The sequence below is a fragment of the Cibotium barometz genome, chromosome 59 (assembly GCF_041138505.1).
Source record: "Cibotium barometz isolate CiBa-2024 chromosome 59, ASM4113850v1, whole genome shotgun sequence".
Taxonomy (NCBI): Eukaryota; Viridiplantae; Streptophyta; class Polypodiopsida; order Cyatheales; family Cibotiaceae; genus Cibotium; species Cibotium barometz.
The window spans coordinates 28,201,908-28,215,946 of NC_141104.1; the positions used below are offsets into that span (position 1 = coordinate 28,201,908).

At 42.3% G+C, this 14,039-nt stretch overlaps 1 protein-coding gene across 6 annotated transcripts in view; it reads right to left on the reverse strand.

Annotated features, from left to right (window-relative positions):
- Positions 1 to 3,543: 3,543 nt before the first annotated feature.
- The window catches only part of LOC147605675 (syntaxin-22-like), a 34,896-nt gene continuing 24,400 nt past the window's right edge, over positions 3,544 to 14,039 (reverse strand). The window contains exons 7-10 of one of the 6 annotated variants that reach the window (XR_015265190.1): positions 6,869 to 6,969; positions 6,520 to 6,621; positions 5,069 to 5,131; positions 3,545 to 3,914 (exon numbers count right to left, since the gene is read on the reverse strand). Coding sequence is in view for 4 of the 6 variants with exons in the window: in XM_086793672.1 (XP_086649798.1) it covers positions 6,547 to 6,621; positions 6,869 to 6,969 (176 nt within the window). In the remaining 2 variants the exon portion in view is untranslated. The other 5 variants (XR_015265191.1, XM_086793672.1, XM_086793669.1 and 2 more) reach the window with 5 other exon arrangements.

Consider the following 14,039-nt stretch of genomic DNA (forward strand, 5'->3'; position numbering starts at 1 on the left):
AAATATGAAGAGTCAATTTATTTAAAAAATCTTATTTTTAGAAATTCAAGACTTCTTTTTTCTCTCCTCTCTTTGTGCTTTAGTTGTCCATGGTTGATATGTAATAATGTAATATATAATTGTCCATGGTTGATATGTAATAATGTCGTGAAGAAGAGAAGGTGGTCATGTGCAGCCAGGCGCATGCGCTAAGCAAGGAAGTCTTATATAGTGGGCATACGGTTACGGCATTCCCATGCCAATATCTTCAAGTTAGCCTCCCAGATCTTGATGGCGTCGTTGTCCCATTCTGTTATTGTCTTAACCACTAAGAGGAGGCGATCGGAGCACTTTAGGAAGCGGCCCATCCTCCCTAGGTCTAAAGGGGGCGGTGCTAGTTGGAACAGCAACTCCCAATGCCCCATGTTGTAAGTGTAAAGTTGCAAGTGGCTCGCCATGCTACAGCATATCGTGTGCATGAGTGGCTTCCCTTTCCACTCTGCGTAGCCGTGGGACGGGAGCATAGACGGGAGCGGCCTCGGGGCGCCGGTTGGTAATGCGACTGCCGAAAAGCTGGTGCAATCATACTCCAACTGCCACTCGTTGGTGAGACCCATGAAACATCCTTCACATTGCTCTTATGACATAATGAAGCCATGCCTGAAAGTGAGACCATAGAGTCTGAACTCATCTATCTTACAAGAGTCCAAATAGTTGAAGCTTTAGAACTTAAGACTCCATAACCTGAACCATTTAAATGGATTCCTAGGATAAAAAATACCTTTGAAACGAGCTTCGGAGTCCAAACCATCCAATCTCAATTCTATCCTTATATGCAAAACAATCTCATGACATATGAGGTATGGCATTGTATAGGCAAGCCAAGCTTGCAGGCTCATGAATGGATTCTGTGGACTGACACTCAAGGCATGCCATCTCTATGGTCTTTTGAACACACAGTTTATGTGGAGTCTAGCCCCTTGAAATGTAAGATTTATGTGCTAGACTTCATGTTGAGATTTATGTGCTAGACTTCATGTTGGAAGTAGATTTTATCCTAGGAAGGGATTAGGCTACCTTGGTGCAAGCTATACCAAACTTCATCAGCCGAACATGTTGTATGAAGATTTATAACAAAGAAGTGGCAGTGCCATTCTATGAGACAAGGATGAAATAACATTTAATGCTCTTTATGACCTTGTTCGAAAGAGACAACTGGCTTCTACATTAGGAGCCACTCTTGTTGAAGACCTACCCTCTCCATCGAAGATCGTTTGTGATGGACTCTCTAGATCAACCATATCCCCAAAGAAGGAACAAATCCCAAATCTACATATTCATAGTCCTAAAACTATAGATCTCCATGAAGATAACCATTCTATTTCTTCAAAACTTGGAGTAAGGGCCACATTTTTTGAAGAAAGAGCCACCCAAAATACAACCATTGTGTTTCACGAACCTCTTCTACAAGTGTCACCAGGGAAGCATTAAGATCTCAACCACAAAACCTCATCTACCAATAGCCACTCGAACAATTCCTAATCACCAGTGTGGCAGCACCAATGGCCAAACCCATGTCTAACAAAGAATCCAAGGATGAAAATTTTACTACAAGGAAAATTCTTCAATCGACATCATCAACAAAAGAAAAGACTCATACCAGGGTATCTTCATCATCAATAGTCCCTCTATTGCCAACTCCACAACCCTTGACCATACTATAGTAGCAACTGACAAGGAAAAGCTTTAATCTTCACCTCGTCAATGATAAATCCTCTTGCCAAAGTCCCAAAATAGCAAGAAGGAAAGGTCGTTATCCACCACCACCAAGAAGACCATCAAGATATTTCCAAAGCATCAAAAGGTGGCTGGAAAAGCAAGTACTTCAACCACAACCCTTGACCATACTATAGTAACAACTGACAAGGAAAAGCTTTAATCTTCACCTCGTCAATGATAAATCCTCTTGTCAAAGTCCCAAAATAGCAAGAAGGAAAGGTCGTTATCCACCACCACCAAGAAGACCATCAAGATATTTCCAAAGCATCAAAAGGTGGCTGGAAAAGCAAGTACTTCAACCACAACCCTTGACCATACTATAGTAGCAACTGACAAGGAAAAGCTTTAATCTTCACCTCGTCAATGATAAATCCTCTTGCCAAAGTCCCAAAATAGCAAGAAGGAAAGGTCGTTATCCACCACCACCAAGAAGACCATCAAGATATTTCCAAAGCATCAAAAGGTGGCTAGAAAAGCAAGTACTTCAAGCACAAGGATTTTATGAGATGGTAACAATCTTGTTTGGCTACCTAGTCAAACCAAATAGTTTTCACATGGAGAAATTCAAAGGCCTCAGAGGAAGAAGAAAATAAGGGAACCTCAACCATGGCATTCAAAGAAATTACACAAGAAAGTAAATTAATACTTATTATAAAGATATTTGAACAACATTTCTATTTTTTTATTGTTGTTATTGTAGTAAAGACTTGAGACACACTGAATTTTGATTCTTTTTGTAATTACAATCCTTAGTTGTAATGGGAATATATTCTCAAAAAATAAATGTATTCTACATCAGCTTTCTCAAGAAGCAAACATAACATAGTTAAACAGTCAAAAAACTATAAAAGAATCAAAGTGCAACATTGAAAACTAGATCTAGTTGAAAAAGCATTTGCTCAATGCTCCACCCTCATGTTGTTACTGCAACATGTGACGGATGTACTCTATTTTGTAAAGCCTCCTATTTGAGGAGTAGCCATCGTGGGAAGCACCAGAGCACCCGACATTCCCAATTTAGACAATAGATGGTGGCCAAGTGTTACAAGATGGCTAGGAGAGCTTATATAAACTTGTCACTCTGCCAAGTGCATGCTTATGCGAGCTATGAAATCGCATTAGTGTGTGTCCTAAGACAACAAACCAAGAACACAATGTTCTCAGGTTATGGAGCTCATTTCAAGACAGTCTCAAATGGACGTGGAAACTGCACAAATTCCCTATGTGTTTTTGTTGTAGTCTAATACGGTCCCAATCAAATGATATGGTTAGTTGATCGTTTTGAAGCAAGTCGTGGGGTGGATAACATGACCGACCTACATTCATGCCAACCGTGGTCACTATACATAGACTAGTTTGACAACTTTAGTTCATCATCGAGTTCATAGTGTTCAAGCAATCTTATGAGCAAGACATGAGCTATTGTAAAGACAAGTCTAAGGAACCCAAAAAAAAAATTTAAAATTGACTAAACTACTTATGAAACTCCCCATTAGAAACAAGCTAACTAAGGATTTTAGTGATACCAAAATGAAACGACAAATGAGAGTGAAACTAAAAAGAAAGTGAAAATGAATGCTAAGAAACCAGTATTATAAATATAGAAGATGAAAGGAAACTTGAAAGGAAACTCTGTAGTAATAACAACAGGGTCATGGTGATTAAAAAGAGAGTTCTCTTATAACTATAGAAGTGAAAGAAACTCTGCAGTTACAAGTGGGTCATGGTGGTTAAAAACAGAGTTCTCACAGATATTAATGTATTGTAGTTGTACTACAACAACAGGCACCAACATAGACAACGTGAAAACATGATCCAATGTATAGAGTTGTTTCACCAATAACCCACTTACCCATGGCATGAACCACCTTGCTTTCATCCTAGTCATTCAAATATGTATTGCCATCACATGAACAACCACAACAGTCATATAGTTTTGGAGGTTCCTTCAGGTCATTGATTTATGAATGGGAAATTATATATTTTGTGACCACAGGTAAAGAAAGCCTTGGTACACAGAGTCAACTAACTCCATTACTTCATAATCTTTAGCCTTCCAATTTTGAGCTCTTGTATGGGTGGTGAAGGTGATGGAGGTGGGGCGAAAACGGGCCAAAGCATCAGTAAGAGGCCCAAGGTGGAACTCAAAGGCGTGTCTTTGTAAATTTCCCAAGATTTTACATCAAAGAAAAAGAAAGGAAATTGTCAACGTTTACCAAAAACTCACAAGGGTCTTTTACTCTCTCTCTCTCTCTCTCTCTCTCTCACCTCTCTCTCTCTCTCTCTCTCTCTCACACACACACACACACACACACACACCATTTTTGTGAATGGCATCCCTGTATTTCAAGTGATTTCAGTATCCAATAACAGAAACCCATTGTCACACATTTACAAAATTTGACTCCTATGATGAAAATTTGGAAGAAACATTTAATCATGAAAGTGCATCAATGGGAAACAAATAAATATTATTCAAATCAAAAGGTATTTTTATCTTATTTTGGGGGCCAAGACATGGTTGATCAACCGTAAATTCTTAAAGTTGGTTGTGATCAACACACATCAAAACTTGTGATGATTTTTGACACTAGGCACAACAGTCATGTCTCAATTAACACATTTTTAGGTCTTTCAAAGCAAAACAGCAGGAGAGGGGGAGGTGTATTTGTTTGGTGGTTAGGTGGTTTGAGAGAGAGATTATGTTATGAGACCAAGCAATAGCACAAGCTAAAAGTGGGAGCATGGAAAGAACACCCAAAGATATATATATATATACACACACACACACACACACACTAGGGGAGAGAAAAGGGGCAAGCTTCCTTCACTTTTATGAACCCAGAACACTTTGCCCACCTTTTTTTTACCTTTTTTTTTAATTCTCTAAGCAGATAATATATATCTGCCTTTTACAGAAGGGGGCCCATGAAGAGGAGCTCTTTGAACCTCTACATAAACCCCAAAATCTAATGAAACTCTTAAGCACTTCTAGTTACAAAGATGCAACAAAACATTCAATCAAATATGAAAGAAAAAAGGTAATCAATTTACATGATGCACTCAAGGAAACGAGGATAGTGGTTTTCTGATCAATGACACATTGATCTAATAAGGATTAAAAAGGTTCCAAAATTAGGAGTGATTTGGCTTGAGATAGGACCTTAAAGAAACTAGATTTAGCTTATAACAAGGTTGTATAAGTGGGCAGCTTGGGGGAGTATACAACTTTCATCCACGTTCTACATAAAAACCTACTTGAGAAATGGAAGAAACTAAATTGAATCGAAATTTTTTCTATAACTCTTACCTAAATAAAGAATTTCAAAAGAGTGTTCAAAAACCCTTCGGAACAATGCCCACTCGTAGCAGCCTGAAAGGAAAATGAGCATCCACTCATGAGAGGAGAGTTTCTTGTGCCTCATGAAAGTGAGTTGAAAATCACAGTTCCAAGAAATCAAGAGTTTATTGTTTTATCCATTACAATTTTCATTAGTGTGCAATTGAAAAGATCAAAGATAACTTATTTAATTGAGCAATCTGGTTAGAAAAGAACCACTAGGAAGGTTTGAGCTATTAATAAATGCCTGCAGAATTCAAGCAGTGCCAAGAAATCCCTTTGTCTCTACTGCCTTGCTGTCATACTTAAGGTTTGGTGGGCGATTCTAATGCGCGCATGTTACTACTCATTGGAGTGACATCGTCCATGCAATTTTAAGGACAAGTTATCTTCAAAGAGGAGTTATTTGTGGTTGCCTTGCATCCAAAACCAGGACCATTGTCTAGAGATAGGAACGTTTTCACGTCTAATGCCTCTCTCAGAAGTTGTATAATGCCAAGCAGTCAACTGAAGCTTTTTGTGAACTTCATTGCATCCTCAGAGAAAACATCCATCACCATCCTTTGAAGACTTGTGACCTGACACATGAGAGTGATAGACATTTCAGACACAATCAATACATGCAACAGTCCAAATGGAACCATGGGCAAGGCAGTCTTCTGGGATCTAGGATGGCTTGCAGGGGAATCTCTAGCTTGTTTTGAGCTTTGTCTTGGGACTACTCACAGTATTCATCACATTGATGCAGCCATTCTAGTTGAGTAGCTTCAAGTTGTAGGAAAGCCAAACTTTGAGAGAGAAAATGGGCATTTCAGCTCGATGAAGCACCTTGTCTCCTTCATAGTGGCCATTATTGAATATACAAGGACTTTATCAGCAGATGTTCTTTCATCAGGCTGAATTACGAACATAAATGTCATGGGACAACAGGCAATCATGGCGAGGGTATTCAAAAGTGCATCATACATCACACAGGGAGCGATTGCATGGATATCCTGTTAAGCCCTGAAAGGCAGGACATAGAGGCAAGATTTGACTTTCCAATCACCCACACCTTTCATGCCACCTCAATGCAAGGGGGACAGCCTGGAAGATTATATCACTTGGAAGGCCATGTATCCACATGCATTCCTACTTCCCGCAGTGAATGCCTTGTGCATTTTTGGGCAGACTTCTTTCAAACTTTTTCAAGCATTTGAAACAGAACTCAGAAGTCTAGAGCTTAATTCCTTTCGGTAGGAGCCTCTCTAGCATTCAGAGGCAGTACCACATACTCGATAGCTATTTAGGAATATTAATGAATTCAATAATTTTGAAAAAAAAAATTTAATGATTAAATTAGATATGCAGGGACTGATACTCCATTTTTCAATAAGTGGTAAAGAAGCTACGCACAAGTTGCATGAGATATACAAGCATACCTGATTTTGAAAACATGTTGCTACATGTCATGGTCGCACCACAACTAACACAATAATTACAACAAGTAGAACCACACCAAAAATAACCAGTAGCCAACACATCTGTAAATGACAACCAGAGCACAGTCAAGTCAGTAACAAGCCAAGCCCCTGGGGCTTGGAGAACAGCTGGAAGCCGCTATATGGGTGGTGAGATGCATTAACTAATGAATACAACATCACCTCAAAAGATCGATATGTGAGCATGCTTTGTAGAACGAATAAGATTGTTAATCACAAAATGCAGTGAGAAAATCCGTTTGTAGAGGGGAGGGGTGTGAGGGGGAGAACCTTCAAGTCGTAGTCTTACCAGTGATGAATTAGACTTCTGACTTTTTGCAGCATTGGCAAGTTGGACGTTGGCTTGTGTTGTCGTAGAATAAGAGCTCTCAATATTAGAATCTATATCATCTGCCCATGAAATATTAAGAAGCATGAGAATGAAAGAAATGCTTTGCTGCAAAACATCTCACCTGCTAACAAATAGGTTTTAAAATGAATTATATAGAATGAAAAGTAAAAAAAGTCCTCACAAAAAAGAAGCGCACACCTTGCAATTTAAGTATGCTTCTAATGAACATTGAACTTGGAGCGCCCCTGTTAGCCAGCATGCAAACCAGACACCTTCTTCGACAACCCCCCGTCCTTCACATGCATGACGAAGAAGAAGCAGCCTTGCATTTGACTTTACTTGCAACTTGTGAGCCCCCTCCCCTTTTTTCCGCACCCTGCCCTTTTTTCCGCCCCCTCAAACCCCACCCCCCCCCCTCCCCTTTTTTTTTGCCCCAACTGAGGCCGCCCTCAACTGCCTACTCGCATCCTCCGTTGCCTCCTTGGAGGCCACAACTCCGGTGTGCAAGTTCACTGGTAGCAAACCCGCACGAGGCCAGATTCAGCACATCCTGCAAGTCGCTCTTGTCGGTACGCAGAGGCACATTTTTTATATACAGTTCCTCAACAAGGCTAAATTACGATTGAGTTCAACTCGGCCTCCCTCACAAAACCTCATGCTATAGAGCCCTGTTACCGTACATGTGCTGAATTGCAGCACTCACATGCATTAGGATAGCAGTACTTGCATACGTTACAATGGCAGCCTCTGCAAATGTGTGCGCTGATGAGTTGTGTGCTGGATAGTTCTAACAAACCTGGCTGCCTACCCACAGGTGTGCAAGAAAACTGCACACATGCTGGTTTCTGTACAGGACTTGTGAGAGCAGTTTGCACATGAGAGAGTGAATGAGAGACAAACAGAGAGATGTACACTGGATTGGGTCCCAATTAACCCTCTGATGAAGGGCCCCACCATGAAGTTGTATTGCTGAGTGAGAATGGACGAACCCCTGGGCTGGTTTTCAGCACTCAAAGACTAACCCTACTGGCTGGCTTCTGCTGAACTGCTGGACAGCACTAATCATGCTTGCATTTCCCTTTCAGAGACCTTCTGCAGGCTGTGTTTTCCTTCATAGCAGGTCGCCTCGTTCTTCACCCTTCTCCTTGTGTATCTGGCTTGTAGCCAGCCCTAGGCATGCACATGAGCTGTGGGAGTCTTGCAAGAATTCGAGACGGGGACCAAATCGGCTAGACCACCCTTATCTAAGAGTCTGCAAAAGCACCTGGCCCAATAGGTGTCAAGACGACACATGAAGCTCTTGATGAAGAGGTGTATCGATTATTCCCTTGGATCATAACTATGCTAGGCTCTAGCTAATCTGGTAGGGTTATGTTAAGCCCTATAGGAGACCCAAGAAGGGGCTTTCTTGGGTGTAAAGTGACAAGACCTAGCCAACTAGAAGTGGACAAGGCCAAACATGTTATTTGCCTGTGTTTCACACCTTTGGCCCCTTCTGGCGTAGACACCTAAGCTTGGGCACCCCACATGGTCCATAGCCACCCATGGCCCTCAGCCATCCATGTCCCCCAACTTGGTGTTGCTAGTTACCATGTCTTATGTGCCCACACACACCAGGGGCTCATCTACACCTAGACATTTGAAATCGACAGGTTACCGTCCACCCAACCAATGAGCCTAATAAGTGTACGGGACTCCCTAGCACCATTACATCATTCAAGAGGGTTACATCATTGTGCAGGACCGGCACGACTGACACCTGTGGGGACATGCACAATTGACCTCGACACACCTGTGATGGCACACTCGCTGCCGCATTCCCAGACAAGGGCTCATGATGTGTGCGGGTATGTGCACAACTGACCTTGACACACCTGCGATTGGCACACTGGCGGACACATTTCCGGACAAGGGCTTACAACACGCCAAGGGTATGTGCACAACTGACCTTGACACACCTGCGATGGCACACTGGCGGACACATTTCCGGACAAGGGCTTACAACACACCAAGTGTCCGACCACAAGGTCATGTCCACAGCATAAGCGGGATGCATGTGACATTTTGTGATCCATCTAAGACCGTGAATTAGTGGATGGAGTTCCAGAAGCGGAGTTTTGTTGGGCCATTCTCTCGAGTGTTCTACCCATGTGTTACTGGAGGATATTCATTGGTCTGCCGTGGATAAAGCACAAGTTCATCATCCATAGGTTTCTTTGCAAGTGTTTGTGCTGATGCGACAAGGATGGAATGTGAGCCATCGCACTGGACGTGACGTGGTCTCGGAATATTCGGGATTTTGGGTACCTTGTATAAACTTTACTTGGATCTTTTCCTTATATGGGTGGGCACTTTATAAGAATGGAATGTGAGCCGTCGCACTGGACAGGAAGTGGTCTTGGAATATTTGGGATTTTGGGTGCCTTGGATGAACTTTACTTGGATCTTTTCCTTCTACGGGTGGGCACTTTATAAGGACACTCTGCAAACAACGAGGACAGTTGCATGCAATGCAAGAGGGAGAGAATGTGACACACCTCCGTGTATTCAGGGCACACGTGGCAGCCATAGCCAGTTGGGCAGCATATAGAGCAGTTAACAACACCTGGAGCAGTCGGCTAGGCTTGGACAGTAGCGCCCAGTTCAGGTGCCAAACAGGTTGGACAGTGTCATGCCCATAGATCTCCTAAACATAGGACAAATTGCTAGCTCACCACCGATCCATAGGTCTGCATTGGCAGACCACTCCTGAGCATGTTGGTGTAGGGCAAGGAAACTAGAGCAATGAAAAGCTTGTACACAAAGAAAGAAAACAACAGTCGACTGCTTACACAGAGAGGTTGGCGGTGGAAGAAGACTCACATGTAAGTGTATGAGGGAATCCCTTTGCAACTAATGTGAAAAGTACATCTAAGGACCAAGGGTCCAAGTACAAAGTGCCGTGTGTCATCATAAAGCATATACGTGCCACTGAGGTAAATAAACTAAGTGCCTAGCACAGTGCACTAATAAACTCCCGACTCCTACATACATGTCCACTACAAAAATGTGTAAATCTCCCCTGTAGTGGAAATGTAGGAGATTTACACAAAGTAGATCAATCCCCAAATGGTATCAAGCCCAAAGCTTCGAACTTCTCTGGATGAAGCGCCTTGGTGAAGAGATCTGCCGCGTTGTCCTGTGATGGACAATAGACGACTGATATCCCCTGCATGAAGCCTCTCCCGTATGTAATGATAATGAACTTGTGCTTGGTCCATGCATGGAAAACTGGATTCCTTGCCACAGCCATAGCACTGTAACTACCTGTCAGTATATGAGTAGCACCCTGCTGGCTAGCACACAAGTCGATAACCAATCTCCTCAACCATGGCCGTGAAGACTGCTCTGTACTCAGTGTCACATGTAGAAGTAGCCACAATAGGTTTCTTTTTGCTAAGCCATGATATGGAAGAATTGCCTAGCAAGAAACAAAAGCCACTAGTGGATTGTCTAGTTGTAAGCCTAGCGGGGTGTGCCGTGACAGATTCCACCACGTATCCAAGAGATAGAAATGTAAAGAGATAAGACAGAGAGAGGGAGAGAGAGAAGGGTTTAGGGAACTTTGCGCAGTACACACACTGAGTGGGGAACAGGCCCCGCCCCCTTTACAGAATTTATTCAGGAACAATCCACGGGCTCGCAAGCCAAGATCAATACAATTATGAATACAAAAGCAAACAAATATGCCGATGTAGAATCCCCAGTCGAAGTCGATGGCGGCGGAAATCTCTGTGGACACTGGACAGCGCTGGCATCAATTGGCAGCACAGGGTGGAGCTAGGGGCGGAGATAGCTCAGGTGGCGGTGATCAATCTGGTACATCAGCTCCACACAGCACACAGGCAGGTGTTGGAGGCGGCCGAGCAAATGGAGTTCTTCCCCAAGAAGATGATAAAGAATTCTAAGCCTTCATCATGAAGATCTTCGCTTTTCCAACGATGATGGCCACACCTTGATTGTACATGAAAAGGGGGCGAGGTTCATGCTTCTTTTATACCTGTGTGAGGTCTTGCTTTTTGCCAAAAAGCTTACCAAGCTTTTGTTCTTGTTTTTTTCTTTGTTTATGGTCTTTTACACTTTATACAATAAGATATTACTCAACTTTAATGTTCTTGTGTTTTGTTGTTCTAACTTCAAGGCCTTGCTTCTTGGTCCTAGAGCTGCTTTTTGGAAAAGCGGCTTTTAGCTTTTTGGTCCAGCTCAATAACCTCTTGCCAGTGGTGCTCTTGCTTGCGGTCAACCTAGTTTGACTTTTGCTCTTCTCTACTTTTTGACCAAGACTGGTGCTTTTTCTTGAGCAAACCTTATGTTCCCTGTCCCCATGCCTTCTTCCACCTATCTGGTGTCTGGACAAGAGTTCCATCATGTGAAATAGAGCTAGGAGGGCCAAAATAGTTACACTTCCTCCCTCTTATATTGCAGTTGTCCTCAGTTGCTCGGACTGCAAGTGTTCCAAGCATATCCATAGGTTCCAAGTATATCCATATGCTCCAAGTATGTCCATAATGGCTTTGTTCTTGATGGTATTTCTTCACGACCTGAGACATGTGTTAGAAAAAATAAATGCATACTTACCTCCTACAAAAACTAGACAGAAGCTAATCAACAAACAAGTATGCATCATTCGCGTCTACTAGGTATTCCAGGTACTGGTCAGGTAGTCTGGAGCCCAGTTGACTATCACATGCCATAAATCCAAGCATTGTCCACACATCAAAAACAACACACAAAGTCAAAGAAATTCAAACATACATCAGTATGCAGTGCACAAGTAAAGATCCTCCTGTTCATGGATTGTCCTGTCTGGTTTCATTAGAAACCGGTGGTGCGCTATCTGACTCCCGAAGGAAACCGCTCAGCCAATCTTCAAGGCCATTTGGTCACTAAGACCACCCGAGAGTTCATCAATAGTCATCTCGGCCATTTGGTCGCATTGACCGCCCGACTATGAAATCCAATGGTCATTTGGCTATCTGGTCACAAATGACCACCCGACTCTGAAATCCAATACAATCATATGGGCTATTTGGTCGCAATGACCACCCAACTGTTGATCAATAGTCATCTGGGCTATCTGGTCGCAATGACTGCCCAACTATGAAGTCCAAGATATCTGGCATCGTTGCCGTCCAATGGGTCATCTGGAATCGTTGCCACCCAAATCTACCCAGGTACAAATCTTGCTCCTTGGACTGTCTGGCATCGTTGCCACTCAAACTAGAGCATGTCCAAGTAACCATTAAATAAGCACAACAATGATCAATGCCAATCCAATATATATACAATGAAGAGGGCTAGAGATACAATCCCTATGAATGTACTTCAAATACATCTGGACCAACCACTTCCTCATAAGGTTGAAGTACATCTGGATAGTCCTTGAAGTACTTCTCTAGCATCCATTTCGCATCCAATAGTGAATAATTCTTGAATTCCAAGAGGAACTTTCTGACCACTGTCTTTCCTCTTTTTCTCACAGAATGAAACACAATCTGTTCTAGCGCTTCCACCTTGGTGGATTCTCCAATACATGCTCCTCTGGGGGTAACCCTGTATATGGTTTCAGTAAACTAACATGGAAGGCATTATGTATTCTCCAATGATTTGAAAGATCCAACCAATAATATATCTTCTTGGTAACCTGAAAAGGTCCATATAGCATCATTTCGTATCCTGTCTTTGGATAAAATCCATAGCAATACTCTCCCATAGAACATTCAATGGGTGCAAAAAACCTTCTTGCTTTTGTCGATCAAACTTGATCTTCTGACAAACCAAACATTCTAGAACATATAGCTTAATGTCCTTTCTGTTAGGCCAATAGAAGTAGCTTCTCCCGTTGTAGTCACTTCGGGCCTCAAAATCCTTTGTCTCACATAAACGGGTTTGCATCATAAGAAAATTCTTTTTTATGACATAAGAAGTCACCAAATCTTCATTATGTAATCTGTTCCAAAATATCTTTAAAATCCTCTTTGGTAGCATAAAGATCCTTCATCAAAGTGAAATCCATATGGTAACCCATAGAAACCACATGGCTCAGGAGTCTCCGAGATAATGCATCTACTACATTGTTGTCTTTGACGTTCATAGGCCACAGCATAGCCTCCTTGGTTCAAGACTGCTCCAATGTAATCTCATCATGTTCAACCACAAAAAGGTCTAGAATAACCAACATTGGTCCTTTGCTAGCATAAAGTTTCAATGCTTCAAAGGATTTTGTTCCAACTTTGGTCCACAAAGATCCCACGGCTTTCTTTGTTAAAACTTGCAATGGTCTAGCATCCACTGCAATCCTCTTAATGAACTTCCTGACATGATGTCAATCTAATGAACTTCTTGACATGATGTCAATCTGATGATCTTCCGATCTCTCTGGCTTCTTGTTTTGGCCTGTCAGGACAATGGACAATTTACAGCCATATGTCCCTGCTTTCCACATTGGAAGCACTTCCCTTCTTTGACATATTCTTCACATTGCTTGAGGGACAATTTTCTTCGAAAGAGTGGAGGTTTGTCTCCACTCCCATCTTTCTTCTCTTGAGACTCGGCTCTTGATGGGGATCCGTCTTTGAGCTTCTTTTGAGGTGGATCCCGATTGTCGTTCTTTGTCTTGCTATCCATCCAAGGCATATACAAAGCCTCGGCTTGTAAAGCTCTGTCTTGGGCTTCCTCCAAAGTTTTTGGATCAGCCATATACACTGCTTGCATAAGCTTTGGTTATAGTCCGTTCACAAATTTAAGCATTTCCATGAGCAGTGGAATAGGAGTGTATCCCACTCTTTCTGCACATATGCTTCCAAATTTGCAGGTAAGAACTTCTTGTTGAACATAGTTTTAAAGTCGGTCCATGTCTTTGGCTCTGTCCCTTCTTGTACCACCTTTAGCCACCAATTCAAGGCGGCATCCTTCAAGTGCATGTGAACCATGCGAAGCTTGGACTTTTCAGAGAAGTCCTCTCCTCTGAAAGCGGCTTCGAACTGCTTAACAAAAGATAATGCTTTTTGTGTATCCTACTTTCCATGAAAAGCATCAAACTTGACACTCTTCTCTCTTGGCTTGAAGTCCATCTTGCCGATTGACGTAG